The sequence below is a fragment of the Rhopilema esculentum genome, chromosome 7, assembly GCF_057945365.1.
Source record: "Rhopilema esculentum isolate cy_ngs chromosome 7, ASM5794536v1, whole genome shotgun sequence".
Taxonomy (NCBI): domain Eukaryota; kingdom Metazoa; phylum Cnidaria; class Scyphozoa; order Rhizostomeae; family Rhizostomatidae; genus Rhopilema; species Rhopilema esculentum.
Genome location: NC_142821.1, coordinates 12340276 through 12356425, shown reverse-complemented (window position 1 = coordinate 12356425; position 16150 = coordinate 12340276). Strand labels below are relative to the sequence as shown.

Genomic DNA, 16150 nt, shown 5'->3' with positions numbered 1-16150 from the left:
TTCTGATTGGCCTATTTTGATCCACAACTGGGTATATGTTTTCCATTGTGTGTTTTCGGACCCTCTTTCTGAAGTTTTATACTCTAGGGAGTGTCAGACGAAAAAGCTTCTAGTAGTATATTGTGAAATGTTTGCTTTTTCTAAAGTCATTTTCAAGTTCTGTACCGCAAAAAATAGGAAAAGGGTGTCCATCTACTAAAAAATAAAAAAGAGCTCCTTCTTTGAAGCACTAAATTAAAGTCAAATTTATAGAATTTGGCCGCTCCACCTTGAAATCCATGGCGTGGGCCCTAGTCCCAAACGGATTTTTCTTAACCAATAACTCTCTCTTTATCTTCCTCAGCAACGCCAATCAGAAGGCTTTCTTTGTATCGGCAACCAACTTCGTTCATATCATAGACGACGATTTTTTTCTGAATCATTCCTCTATCGAGATGATCCATGTTCCATAGAATTGTTTCAGGACAGAAATAAAAAGGCTGCGATGGAAGTAAACATCTTGAACGTTTCCTTTTCACGTTGGTTTGGATTCATTATATTCATTTGTTTGCTATAGTAAACTATTGACTATTCTTGCTTCGCTTGACTACTTTCTGGAACCACACTGACCTTTGCGGTACATTAAAAGCCATTACAGACAATCTAACTTCAAGTCTAACATTTGATTTGACTTTAGGTTGACATTTTTGGTGATTCGTGCCATGTTTCCAAATGACCAGTTGCGTGGCCTTTTTCGCCTTGGGGAAGGGGTAGCAGCAGCGAAAATGCACCCTTTATAACTAACGTTATTGTCTTTTCCTGAAAAGATTTGCAGTCTGGTAATGCTCTTACTTTTTAATCTTGTCTCTCAAGGATAGACTGACTCCTTCGTAAGCACAGGGTCGCAAATAAAATAATTTTTCAAGGGGGTGTCAGGACAAGTTCGACCGACTCACTTACGAAATTGACTGTCTCTTTGAAACCAATCCTTGCAGATAAACTAAATGAAAATGTGTCAAGAACATGTTTGGGGAAATTCTAAGAGACCCTACGATGTTGTAAAAGTTGGAGGGGAATCTAAAGCGCCAGATAAAAAATTTACATTTGTTTTGCTAAACTTGTACTTTGTGGCAAGAGAAAAAGCTCAAAACATACATATAATACAATTAACAGGCAGGGGGCCAATTAGGGGGCTATCGGGGGTAACAAATGGAAAGAGACGGTCCTAGACAATAAGTGGAGGATTTCAGTTACTCATAAGGCTAGAAAATACGATTTCTAACATATCTTTGAATTCACTATGACACAAGTGAAAGGTGCTAGAAATGATTATAAGACTTTGTCATTTGATACAAAATGAAGTAAATATTACATCGAACTTAAAAGAAATATTATTAAAGGCCAAACAAAATGCAACTGATAAGAAAATTAAGTCCGACCCAACTTCCTTGTCAAAATCAATGTATGGCCCTTGAAAAAGGAACCTGATATATCTACACGTTAGAAACATCAGGGACGCCGGAACGACCAAGGGGCAAGGGGGGGCAGGCTTAAGCAAAAGGGCATTTCAAAGATAATTCCCATCTTCTACTAATTCTTTCGTAACTTCTATTTTATTTCGATCTTCTATAGGTATCTTGAACACTGGCTAACTTTTTGCAAAAGGATTTTTTTTACAAGCTTTGAGAAATGTCATCATGAATTAGGTAAATGGCCAGTTTCAAGGACACTTAAATGAAAATGGCATTCTGGCCCCCTTGCCCCTCCCATCACAAGGTAACACTGACGGTTGACTCCAGCGCCCCCAGCGAAATCTGTTTAACTTATCCTTTTTAAAGATACACAGTATAAGCTGGTTTCATTATGTTTTAGCTTTGAATGCACTTTATAGCGCTATTTCTTGTCATCTTGTGCACCTAAATGAAACGGTACGTTATTGGAAGTGACTTAAGATAACAGACGGACTAATCTAGGACGAAGAAATTAAACAACCGAATTGTCTGTTAATTAGGTCTCTGAAGGCCAGCAGAGCCAAAAAGATTCATTGAAATTTAAAATTTTCCCTGGAAGGGAGAGGAGGCATGAGCCCAGACAACCTAAACTAAACACAGACTGACTTCGGAGTATGTCTGTGTGCCCCGTCAGTGCTATGCGTGCCCTCCACATAGAATAATTCAACAGCTAGTTAGTTTCCTGGCACTCCTCTAAAAATTGATTAATTTTTATATCACATCTTTTTGTCTAGTTAAACTGTCTTTTTGTTGTGAATTTCAAATTTCTATGGCCTGGCGTTCTCCGTTTATAATCCAAAGGTACAACTTGGGGTCTTGACCGGAGTACTCCAGTCTAAAAATAGATCTTATGGGCAAGATATGATTTGGGTGTATATCACATCATTTTCAGCGGCCTTGATTTTCGCAAGCACTACCTAATTTCAAACTCTGATTAAACACACTTTTGCTGGTCAAATTAAGACCATTTTGGTGTCAAACGTATCGGAAAAGATAGGAAAATATAACTCTTAAAAAAAGCAGAATATAAAATTTCGCTGCGTAGACACTTTAAGCAATAAAGAGCCTTGCAAGAGCAAATTGGCAGCCAATCTCATTTTTATCTAAACGAAGGCTGTTCATATGAATGCACAAGATAAACTTTGGATCAGCTGACCAGTCAATTGCACAGATGTTTCAGAAGAAAGACCCGGAAAACAAAGAACAAGAAATAAACTCCAGTTCGAAGTGAAAAGATATGATACAAAGACTTGGAGAAATGGTTTCACGTACAAGGCAACAATGATTTGGAATTCTATCCCAGACCAAATTAAGGACGCAGAAAATGTACAAACTTTCGGAAAATGGCTAAAACAAAAAAAATAAAACATATATGTAGGATGGGATTGGGCATTCACTTCACATTGAAAAAAATATTTTATGCTGCACTTTTAAGAAAATGCACTTTTAAGAAAATCCACACTTTCTACAATTACAGTTCCACAATTGTTGTTTACAACTCCACAAAGCGAGTCAGATCCACGCTTATGTTAGGCCCTGATTGAAACAATGCAAACACAATTCACCTTTTTGTATCACCATCACCGACACTTGCTTTCTCCTGCCACATCAAGAAGCGCCCACTGAAGCGCCTGTGAAGTCATCACGCGATTTGTTGCTGTTGTTGTTTATTCAATTCAAAGTTGGTTGATCATTTTTTGGTCGACACCTGGTAATTGTCAGCTGTTACATTTTCGATCACTATTTACCTCTCTTGTTTATAAATGAGGTAATTACATTCTGTACTTTTCTATATTTTCACTTCATTTTTGCCAGTGCAGGCTGGTTCTATGGTTCTGAAGCACTTGTTTATTATGGGTGAAATTTGGGTGAGGTCTTTTGTGGACTTGACTTGAAATGACCATCAGATATTTGTTAATGACATAATTCAAAAGTTCTCGTTGTATGTATTTGCTTATGAATTTTGCAAGGTATGTGCTAGTAATCAACTCAAACTGATGAGTAGAAATTATCTGTCAAACGAGCCGAAAAAATACCGTGCAACCCAAGTTGTTGATCCCCCAACATGATGGCCTAATAACCTATCATCCGAAGAGAGCGAGGGCGGTGATCAAAGCAGCCTATAGAGTTGTCATAGGACAGCTCCTGTGCCGAAGGCTTCATGTAAAACAACGACTTTGTTTAGATTTTACTTTCTTTCTTATTTTAAATTCCACCACATACAACTAATTATTAGTAATAAATATCAGGAACTTTTTTCGACAAGCCATTTTATTTGTAAGATGGCATGTCTTACAAGATAGGATTACGTAATGTGTAGCTCTGAGCAGGTGAGCATGTTCAAGAACAAGTTTAGTGGAATCAAAACTGACTGTAAGTAGAATATTTGGTCGAAATTCAGAATCTGAAAAGGGATGAACTCTCCTATAATGTCTAAAAATTGTTGCATGTCCCTTTATTCTTCAGTAGTATACATTCATAACTGTTGGTGTCTTAGAGGACATCATATGAAACCAGCTGTAATCAGGGGTAGCTGACAGGGAGATACAGTTGGGCATAGATTCCATGGGGTCAGGAATTGATCGGGATGCATTTCATGTCAACTGTACGCCAAAGGTCCACCAGGGCTCTTGTTTACGTACCCCAAATATATGAGAGGTTCATAAACCTGTAAAAATTGTTGCGCCAGACGAAGAAAACTTTATTTCATTTGATGTCCTTATTTTATGTTTATTTTATGTTAACTCTGTAATTGACTAACAAACATTTTAGGCATGCCAAAAATTTTTGGTTTGCACGCCAAATGCCGAAAAAAACTTGAGTGTGCACAAAAGATCTTTGGGCTAAAGTACATGGAATGCACCCCGAGGAATCGCCCTACAACCCCCCCCCCTCTTTTATTGGCCTAAAAATTTCACAAGCTAACAGTAAAGTACTAAGAAAATTAAAGGATTTTTAGACATGAAATAAGAACTCACAAATAAGAAACTTTTTTGAACCTTAAATATATATTTTTTTTAATTTTTCTCCAAACCCCTTTTGGCTTTTTAATAAGGAAATCTAATTTTAATCATTTTATCAAGCTTGTTAAGATATGTGTAACACAATGTTAACCTAAACTTGCTGACATACAAACAAGACATTAACTGGTTGTATCTTTATTCATATTTGCTGACAGCCTTATTTGGATATGCAGCACTGAAGAGAATTAATAGGAATGATTCTCTAAAAACAGCACATTTTACCCTTCAGCATAAAACACAAACACTTTCGATGTTGGCTTCATTTGAAACTTAGCTATCCCTCACTTTAATAGAATTGTATTTCTTTTTATGCAGTGGCTATAAGTAAGAGCTGTTCAGGTATCACATAATGAAACTAACCAACAGCTGTCACACAAGCTGTTGCACAAATCCTACTCATGCTGAGGGGTCTCCTGTCTAGGAGTAAGGGATTCTCTATAACAAGACCAATCAATGGAAGAAAATTTACTTTCAAAAGTTTGGGTTTTTTGCAAAATAGAGAAAATTCAACCTTTGGCAATTCTCCTATAATAAAACAGGGCAAGCAAAGCATTCTTTCTCCTAAAAATCTGTATCATAAAGCTGTTCATAAAACAAAAGGTCAAGTCCTCAATGATCATAGTATTTAAAAACTATGAGGGTGGCTATTTTGTGATTTTATGACTGCACAAATGTTTAGAGACAGATAAGATCAATACAAGGAAGTGGTATTATATGAGTGCCACCACACTGGCTGTGATTATAAGGCATTGACATTGAAAATTTTTCTTGAAAATAAAGTGGGTTTTTCTTGAGACATTTGTTTGTCTTTAAATGTTCTTTTGCAGCTTTTCTAAATAATGAGAGTGTACAAAACCTAGACCCACTGAAATGTTAAACTTTTTACATATTCTTTCATTACTTTTGTGTAATATTTGAAGCCTGCCATTAGGAAACAGATTTACTGTTCTGGCATACCTTAATCTTGATTTCTGGCATTTCTTCTATTAATATTATCTCAATTTATAAAAATTTCTTTTTCCATTAGCATGGTATCTTGCAAGCAAAATGTTTGAAGGCCAACAATACGAATCATATGTGGTAACTGATTGCACAAAGACAGAAGTTTTGTCCATCAAGCAAGAAGAGGTTGAGCTGCTTGAAAAGGATCTCTATGGTTGCCAGTTTTGCCCATCGTTGGTGTTTTCTAGTTATCATCAACTTCAGCTCCATCTTGAGGAACACCTGGAAGCGAAAATCGCAATTAAAAAGGTTTGCAGACATGCATTTCTGTCTTTGTTTACGCTCACATTCATCAGAGAGCAAAATTCTAGCACCTTCTGCAATAAAGTTTTGGTTTATTCAAGTTCTTCAGTGTTTCTGTCAAATCCTAGAAAAGGCCCTTCATTCCTAAGAAGGCCTACCTATCATACAGAGGGGACATAGAAGTTAATTGGGGGCCAAATGAAAATCCAATGAGAGTTAACATTTTTAATGCAGATATTTCATTGGAGGTCTAGAACCATCAAAGATCATGTCACAGAAGTGCATTTCAACCAGGCCATCAAATTGCATCAATAGCAGAAAGTGATTTGGCACAATTTTTTCATTGCAAATTTTTGCTAATTACAACGTTAGCCTTTTAATTTGGCATAACAATTGGGAGTTAGGGAGGCTCAAAATGGTCCACATAAAATCTAAGGAAAAAACATACAGCAGGAACGATTAGTAGTGATTCCCTGTACCCATCTTTCCATCATGCATTAATCTGAGCCCTCTAGTTGTGGTTTGCTTGCTGCACCACTGATTTTTCATTAGCATGTCATGAGTTATCACAACATTATATTGAAAACGTTTTTCCATGAACTGTGTCTGCTTGGGAAGGATTTATTATAGCAAAAACTATTTTATTCAGACGAGAATTCAACAGAAATTATAACAATTCCACAATTTGAATGACAGGTGGATTTACAATGGGTTATGACACTATTTTGCGTCCATTCGGTAATAATCATGGTCAATTGCCCATCTAGTTAGTATGTTAAAAAAGACCCTGTCTTTTGGGTCACGCATTGTCACGTTTCTCTTGTATCTCCTCTACTAGTTTATTGGCAATGCAGGGAGTCTTTCGGTCTTCTAAGGATATGACTTATAAAACTAGGGTAAGATGTGTGTTTCATGGCGTTTTTATTCCCTTGGTTAATAGGAGTATTTAAGGTTTTGGCATAGCGCGGGTCTCACCTTGCTTGGTGAAGCCACAATACAACTAGGCTGTTTTATTGTATTTTCCCAGCCCCCCCCCCCCCCCTTCGCTCATTTTGTTTCTTTATGCAAAATGCCTTTTCAGTATAGGTTTGCGTGTTGAGTTTCTTTTTTGGCATCGTTAAAACCCCTCATACCTTTAGGCATCTTTTATGCTGTTAAGCGCTTTTTTTGACTTTATGCTATTAGGTAGGACTGGTGCATCGGCTATTAGTGAGGAACTGAGGCCTTTCTTGCCCATTCCCTGCCAATTATCAATCAGATTCGGGGGTTATTGTGCAACTTCCCTTAACCCCTTCCTTTTAGTGATTTATGGTAGATTGAGCGATCTGCAAACGGTCCAACTTGCTCTCGATGATGTGGGAACGTAGACTGATGGGTGACCCTCTAATGTCTGTGACATGTTTTTAAGGGGGCGCTTTTAATTTGTCCTTCATTTTGTATTTGTATTTTTTTCCCGAGTAAGAAAATAAACTTTATTTTTTTCTTGTCTTTATGCAAAAGTTTAATGACTATAGGAAGAAATACAATTGTCAGAGTTCAATGGGCTAATTATATCTTTGTATGTTTAAAGTTTAGCTGTGACCTTTTTTGTCAGTGTAGTAATCCATAAATGTCCTAAATCTTAATAAATTATCATAAATTATCGAGCTTGCATTTCTGTACATTTATTACTAATTACGAGATATTGAGCGAAAATTGAACTGTTTTGGAAATAAAATTAATTTTCGAGTTAAGTAAGTTTAAATAGGCTTATCTTATTTTTACTTATGTGTTTAGTGTACTTTGAGTTTTTTTCTACAAGTTAAAAGTAACTTTTAATAAACGCACTTTGCTTTTATCTTGTGTTTCAAAGAAGTAAACCGTTTTTGGAAAAGTGATTTTATCTATGGTGCAATTTTCTAATTAAAAACTAACATGATTGGTCAAGCTGCTCCGCTCTCTTTAGAAGCAAAGTTCTACTTGAGATGAGGTGAATATCAATTTTTGGAATAGTCATCGAAATGTTTTCTGTTTTTTTTATATCTTTCATATTTTCAGACAGCGATATTTTATGTTTAAGGAATCTGGCGAAGTCATCAAAGACATAGATGAGGAATTTATTTCCGATGAAGACATTTCTGAAACGGAACACAATAATGAAAGTCCTGACAAAGACCCAGACTATTGTGTAACTGACGAATTCTCTGAATCTGACTGGCCTAATGAAAGCGACTCGAAGAGCAGCGAAGGATTATCAATAAAAAATAGTGGGAACAAATCCAGAAGCCTGACCAAAAGTATACGTTCATTAAAAAGGAATACTTCGGATTCTGATTATGAGGACCTTTTCTGTCGGATCTGTAACAAGAAATTTACTCGCAAGCAAAGTGTTCGAGTTCACCTCAGAATTCACACAGGAGAGAGGTAAGAGTGAACCAAAGCGAATGACTCTAACGTCCTGAGCCTATTCAAATTAACCAAAATAATCCGTTTTTTAGTTTATCTGTTGATTTATTTATCTTTTTATTTATTTATCTGTTTAAAGTAGGCATTTCAATTACTGAAAGGAGCTAACTTATGTCTATTACCTACAATGCAATTACAACTTTTAGAAATTTGCACTTGGTTAAACTAACCAGGGTTTACATTTGGTTTAAAAAGGCACCAACGCAATATATCGATTTCGAAAATTGCAAACAGATTTTGGTCATATGAAGTGGGGGCAAAAGTTCTACCGAAAAATTGTTTTTTATGTTTTGTATCACATTCAAGTTGCGAGAAACAAGCGAGAGAAACCAGTACGATTGTATTTTTGGTAACCTAGCATTTTTACGGTCCGATGGTCATCAACAAATAATCGATTGAATTCCGAAAATAATTGTGGAAGCTCTCGGTCGATGGAGATTTCTTGGCACAAGGCAAGCTTTTGCCTGGCGGTAATGGCTGCTCACGTTGATATGATATAACCAAGAAAGAATTAAATCAATCAAAAATAAAGTTTCGAACCGCTCCCAACCAACCTCTTCTAGGCCTACTAGGTGTTAGATAATTGTATTCAAACCTATGTATGATAGAATTATACTACTTGCTAACCCACACTGGCGAGAGCTTGTTCAGAATACAGGGCCCCGCCAAAGGGGCGGGGCTGGTGGGGCTATAGCCCCCCCACTTTTCTGCTAAGCAAAAAAATGAGGCAATGTAAAATGAAAACAATAATTGTGACGCGCCCTACTTATGCTTAAAAAATTTATGTATGAATTGATAAATTGGGTAATTTGCTTATAATCCCGTCGGATTATAGTCAAGAAATAGTCAAGCTTTTGCTAGTAGTGGCACCAACAACTGCGACAGCTGAGCGTTCATTTTCGATGATGCGGAGGGTGAAAACATGACTACGAGCCACCATGAAACAAACAAGGTTCATCTCATTGGCAATATTGACATCGCATAATGGTATTACTAATGATTCAGACTTAACAGAAGTAGCAAACATATTCGTTTCAGGACATGACAAGGGTTACAGCCATTTTTGACGATTTTCAACTGGTGACTTGTTACTGCAGACATATACTCGAGCTGGAAAAGTCCTTTTCAGCCAGAAAAGTAACCTATTAGCATCATTTGTCAGAATAGTTCTATGGTTATTGCCGACTTGGCTTAGCATTTTGCCAGATTTTTTTCTTTGTTGACTTCATTGTTTATTACATGACTTTTTATAACTGTGTCAACTTACGAGCATGCAGTAAATCTTCTTTAAGCGAGTTGTGTTACCGGTATAGAAATAGTTTCCATTATCAGATTTCTGGCTGTGCCATAACACTTCTGTACCACTTTCCTTGTTATAACATTCAAGATATAACCAAAATTCTCTTAGACAGTTTGCGTTTTTCACATTTCACATTTAGTAAAATGGAAATTTCTAGTGAGAATTATCCTCAGAAATCGATTTAGAGGCCATTTTTTGGCCACCCACTTTGAAATCCATGGCGGAGGCCCTGGAATAGAAAACGTGTTTTCCTCTTTCATCCTTTTTGCGCAATGTTCGTTCAAAATTGGTTTATTTTCAATTTTCAGCTAGCGTGACGACAATGACGCGCTCGTTTAAATCCTTCGGTATCGGCCTCCAGACGACCCGCACTCGCAGGCACTCATACCCTTGCTCGCTTCAACTCTGTTCCCCTAAATTAGACCCCCTTTCTGTATTCCAGGCAACATTGAGCCATTTTGCGATAGTCTTCGCTGTTCACATGCTAAACTAGAACGACGAAAAATGTTTTTTGGCGATATCAATTTTTTTTGTGTTGGTGCCTCTTTAAGTAACCCGGCTTTGTCCCGAGTTAAACTAGCCTGGATTTACTCTGCAGGGTATCTAGACTTGGAATTAATTGATTAGGAGGCTGCTATGGCTTGTTTATTGAAGATGGATTTTTATCATTTCAAAATAAACGTTGCGTTGATGCTTCCTCTCGTTTTAGGCCATTCAAATGTGAAGAATGTGGCGCGTCGTTCAAACAAAACGGAGACCTGAAGATGCACTTGACCACTCACCTGGGACTGAAGCCGTACATTTGTGAAGTGTGCAACGTTCCATTCAGGAGAAGAGGCGATGTCAACCGTCACATGCAAGTTCATACTGGTTTAAGGCCATTCAAATGTGAGGCCTGTGATAGAGATTTTGTAAGAGCTAGCCACCTGAAGCTACACTGGGAAAACAAGCATGAGGAATTGCAACCCAAAAAAGAAAAGGACAATGTAAAGCCCGTTGTACCGCGTGAACGCGTACATTGCTCCATATGCACAAAATCGTTTAAAAGCAAAAGGAATTTAAAAGAGCATCAAAAAATTCACACTGGAGATAAGCCGTACAAGTGTGACGTCTGCGGGAAAGCCTTCCTTCATTCTGGTTCATTTAATATCCACACGAGGATTCACACCGGGGAGAGGCCTTATCCATGCAAAATTTGTAAGAAAACGTTTATTTGCAGCAGTGCTTTAGGGAAACACATGCAGAAATCCCACGCAGGTTCGGAATAGTCTTGCCAATCAAGATGCATCGTAGATCATATTTAACCCGGAAGCGAATAGGATCCATTGCCCTCTAATATTCTCAAATACCTCCACTTTTATAGTAGTCGATAATTTTCAAGTATTCTTGAGATTTCATTATGAATATCAGTAGGGTAGTTAGATGAACATAATAATCACGATTATGTTAATCACATGATTATCATGTTGTTGATCGTGTTTATTTCAGTTCAAAGATTATAACCACAGAAAAGAAATAATTTCTTTTCTGTGTTATAACTTGATCATAACTTTTGCAGAACAATTCATACTTCAGTTGTTTGTTTTCGATTGGGTGATCATGGGGGAATTTGTCAGTAATTATTTTCACTATTGTCAACATTTAACAACTTATAAAATAAACCAAGTTTTATAGTTTTTGTATTCCTTGATTGTGGTAAATATTTTGTAGGTTGTTTAAGCAGTAAATTTTAAACGTAAAATATATCGAGCGAATTTTCATACTTTAGTTCTTGGAGTTGCTGTATCTAACAATTTATTTCGAGCTGGAATTCTAGACCAAACACTGTTTACACAATCATTTTAATTTATGTTCTTTTTCTGATTTTTGGGTCATTAAAATGCAGAATCAAGCAGATAATTTATTCTTGTAGCATTTTAAGTCCGCGACATCAAGCATATTGTCTAATGGCGCAAGAGTAAAACTGTGAAAGACTCATTTGGAAGATGTAGGCAAAATATTTATTTTGAAAGGCTTCAACGAGTTTATTTTAAAAGGCTTCAATGAATGCGTTTCTTTTGGAATGTAGACTCGTACAACTGCTGAGTAAACGAATAAATTGTACCTTGGTCGCCACAGTAGCTACAATAAAAAATTATGTTCTAACCGAAGGAGACAGTCAAAGCTCGAAGCTCCACCAGACAACACGCTTTGAAGAAATATTTAGTTCTATTTTGCCGTACTTTCAAGATCTTATATCCCCTCTTTAGATCAACACTCCCAGCGCTAAAGTCGCTTTGAACTGCATTCTGTTCTCAAAGCCTTCGAGCTGATATCAAATTTTTCCGTTCTTTCAAATTCTTATAACTCGTCAGTCATTTCTATAGCAAATGCCCACATTGAGACAGAACTCCTGCGAGTCTTCCACAAACCGCTTTTACCACTGTACTCATTTTATCTTCAGTGTCTATCGCCAAATTGTCCATTGTTTTTGGCACACCTTTTCCTTAAGCACCAATTCTCCACTTTTCTGGGTATATACCTTCTCGAAATCAAAGAATATTTAAGAATGATTTTATTTGCGTCAGGTCAAGAGGCCTTTCGTATTTTAAAACCATTCCCGGCTTTAAACTTTGTTTATTTATAACTAAAGAAAAGTATGATCAAGATCCTGAAACATAATTTGCCCTTTCGCCAGAAAATCGGTAAATTGCTACTACTAAGACGTCACAAGCAGTTAATACTGCACGACGCGTCTCACTAACATGGATGCCACGCCAGTTCTTTCTGTCCTGTGTCAGTTCAGATAATCTGTTCAATGTTTGTGCTTCTTTTGAGAGATCCAGTTTAATTCCGATGCTGGCCAGATCTTGCCTTACTGTCTGCATCCAGGTCGCCTTTGGTCTTCCTTGTGGCCGTTTTACTTTCCTGTGATATTCTTTAAGGGTTTTCCTTGCTGGTGCTTCTGGATGCAAGCGCATGAGATGTCCTAGCCATGTTAGTCTCCTTTCTCTTATTATTTTAATCCATGGTTCACATTTCGTTCTGGCATAGAGCTTGTTGTTGGTGATATTTCTTTGCCAGTTAATTCCTAGGAGAGATCTTAGGTGTCTACGTCGGAAGGTGTCGATGGTGTTTTTTAGCTTCTTCGTTAGTGTCCACAGTTCGCTATTATACAAAAATACACTTGCTATATAGGCATTAAAAGTTCTCAGTTTGATCTTGATGGAGTTTTTCTTGCTGCTGAAAATGCTGTTGAGCGTTTTGCAAGCATCAATTGCTAGTATCTTTCTTCTGTTGATGTCTTTTTCTGTACCGAGAAGCTGGCTCCTACAAACTCGTATTTATTGTATGTTATACATGTGTCAAATAATTTAAAAAATTTTCCGTTCAAACTTGCTGTATTGAAATCAAAGGAACTACTTAAAGGCAGTCTGTCCCCTATTGTGCTCAACTTTTTTTCATGGAAGTGAAATTCACCCACAGTTGAGCTTGATGGATAATTAAACTAGTTAAACCAATCAGAGACAACTTTGATTCCAGAGATTTTGAAGCAAATGGCTGTGTTCCTGTTGAATTGAAGCTGTGGCTAGAAAAATGTGGTTCCATTTTCGTTTGGTTTGTGCGACAGATATGTCAACAGCGAAAGGAAATGCTTCCATTATCATTCAATTCTAGTAATTAAATCTTCTTGCCATTTCCGATTCCTTTTTGCTCGCAGTTTCAAATGTGTAACGATCAGGGTTCTTGTTATGACGGTGAATAGCCCGTTGCAGGCGCGCAACTACAGGGGGGGTCCTGGGGGTCTGCCCTGCCCTTTTTCTGCCCTTTTTCTCAAAATGGGGAAGAATGGTCATAAATGACACATTAATGGACCTCGCAGAAATACAGGTAAATGATTCAGTCAGACTTTCACGTATTTGTTGGGTCGAACGTTATCATGTTGCAGTAATAGAGCCTATGTTGAAGCCCCAACTCTACGTGTCTTATGATGCTCTATGCATTGGTTTGAAGAAGAATGGTTCTGGGACTCAAAACCTCTACGACCACTTGTAAAAAAGCTACAAGAAAGAAACCAACACATCTTTTAAGCCTGTCCCATGGTCCATAAAATTTACAGGGTCGTAGAGGACTTTTGCATGGAACGAGCGATTGTAGAGGAACTTTCGCGGACTGGTATTAGCAAGCAGTGGAGATGACACAATAAGTTGATGTTCAACTGTTCCATTCCTTGTCAGTATTACAACTGAGCTGAAGTCACGACTTGCAGACAGAAACCAGCTGAACTCAAAGGTCGTGGACCTGCTCAACCTCCTCCCATCTGTAATGCGAAGCAAAGAATTCAATGTTCTTAAGGCCGTTCACATTTTAAAGAGCAAATTGTCTTCGGATATGGAAGATGACGGGCTGCTTTTCAAAAGTGAGCTGGCACTGGGAAAAGGAGATGACAGCAGGGTCGCCGAGAGGGGGTAAATTGCCCCTCTCGGGGCTTGAGGTTTAGGGGGCATCATAAAGCAATGAACTCCGCTTTAATATGGAATTAATTATAGAATTAAAAAAATGCACTAAAAAAAGTAAACCATTATGAACGAATGAATAAATTTAGGCTATTCGTAAGGGCGTGGTCATATTCTTTTTGCACGCTTCGCTCGCAATAGGCCTCGTCTTTTCAGTTCCCCCCTCGGGCCTCCAAACCTCTCGGCGGCCCTGGATGGCAGACAAAAGGGAAAGTCCGCTGAGATTGGAGAGACTAGACGAAGCCATGTAGATAGTTAACATGAAAAGGAATGAAATATAAACTCATGCACCACAATATTTCTCTATTGATCAGTTTTCTTTGTTTGGCGTACAATATCAACAGGTTTGCTATCTGCTCATATTTCCTGCGAATCTAAACAAATGCCCCGGTGAACCTTCGGCGTGCATGAAGTGCACCCTGGCGTATCTTCTGTTTCTAAACATGAAAAAATAAACCAGGCCATAAGTGAATAAAGTTTTCTTAGTGCCCTTTTTGTGTCTTGGACCCCTGCCCTCTGAAATTCCTGGTTGCGCGCCTGCGTTGATAACCAGCTCGTTGATGGAACGATGGGCTAGGCCCCGAATAAGTAACGCACAAAAGATACTCCTTCTTTGATCTTAACTCTAATGATTCAACAGAAAGACTAACTTATATCGTGATCAACGCATACTAATAACATAAACGGAAGAACATTTTTAAATTGAATAAATATAAAATCCAAACCGTTACAAATGTTCTCCGCTACCGCAGCTAGGCTAGTTAAAGCGAGGAGCGTAATCCGTTAAGGCGAGAAGACTAATTGCCAATCATATCAGCAAATCATTGAGGGGACAGACTGCCGATTTTCGCGCTACCATGTAATCAAAAGAATAAAGAAGTCTAGAAAAAAGAAACATAAAAGGCTAGGCCTAGAGCTAGTTTCATAGAACGGTTGATAGCTCTTTTGAAAAGGGCGTCTTCCATCGTTCGTAAGGGCGTGGTTTCGACAAATCTATTTAGGGGCAAGCCCCCGAGCCCCTATCTCAGCTTCCTTCGAAGGCTGCTAAGCCCCCTGACTTTTGAATTAATTCAACTGCTTTTCACATTGATTTACAACTAAGCACTGATTTCAACCCTGCGCTTCCATGCACTGAGTGCGCCACGTGGTAGAAGCCGGCACCGCGCAGCCATTGGGCCAGCAGGGGCTATAGCCCCCTCCCCTCACTTTTTTGCAATAATAGGTAGAAAATTTTTGAAAGATTTACTCTAATGCAATTTTGGTTAGTTACTGCAGTGTTTTGGGGTCCCTATACTAAACTAAATTTGGGTCAAGTTTTAGAGCCTCACTCTTTGGGGTTTTCCTGAAGTGTTTATTATAATAATTAGCAGTAAAATTTGCAGAGGCAGACCCATCTTTCTTTATGTCCTCGAATGCTGTAAAATCAAATTCTTAAGATGGGCATCAAAAACATCTTCACAAAAATGACCACGATCAGTTGGATAAGACTGATTTTACTTGAGTTGTAGCCTGACTCGCACCTTTGTTGTTCTTTTCAGAGGTTTCAGAAGATTCATCAAAGACAGGGCTCATTGTCTTTGGCCATTTCTCCTTGCAGAAGGAGACTTGAGCTTGATAGATGTTGATCTTTGCTTTTTCAAAAAACAGGGAATTTTTTCTTATGTGTTTCGGTGAAATTCGATTTTAGATATCTGTGATATCCCCATGAATTAAAAGCAAAATTTTATAACGATATAGATGTGCATTAGAAGCAACATGATTTATCTTACAACTTCATGTGGTTGCTCACAAATCAATGATACTGTGAATGCTGTTAGGCAACAAATGCTTTAATCCAAAACCCGTTTTTTGGAGCAACATCTTGAGGGTCCCTCCGAGGCCTAACTGTTTGGGGACCCTTAGTTTTGTGCTTAAAGATCTTTTGAATGCACACCATCTGGCATCAAAGTCCCATCATTACTTCTACTGAGGTTGTCATCACGTTCCCATTTTGTTAAGCCCCATTTCTTAGAGATGAAAATTTTTTGTCTTCCTGGATACTTGAATATTGATTTATTACTTGGATATTTGGCTCTTGTTTTGACTTTTATGAAGCCAATCCAATTTTCTGATTAAGTTTCTCTTTCGGCCTTTAGAAAACAGTTCTTAGAA

The 16150-nt window shown here is 37.8% G+C and overlaps 1 protein-coding gene across 1 annotated transcript; it reads left to right on the top strand.

The window, feature by feature from the left end:
* The first annotated feature begins 3099 nt into the window (after nucleotides 1-3099).
* On the top strand, nucleotides 3100-15215 carry LOC135683512 (uncharacterized). The gene is made up of 4 exons (XM_065198779.2): nucleotides 3100-3258; nucleotides 5541-5764; nucleotides 7818-8161; nucleotides 10213-15215. The coding sequence occupies exons 2-4, from the start codon at nucleotides 5561-5563 to the stop codon at nucleotides 10769-10771; spliced, it is 1107 nt and encodes a 368-aa protein (XP_065054851.2). The 5' UTR covers nucleotides 3100-3258; nucleotides 5541-5560; the 3' UTR covers nucleotides 10772-15215.
* The last annotated feature ends 935 nt before the right edge of the window (nucleotides 15216-16150 follow it).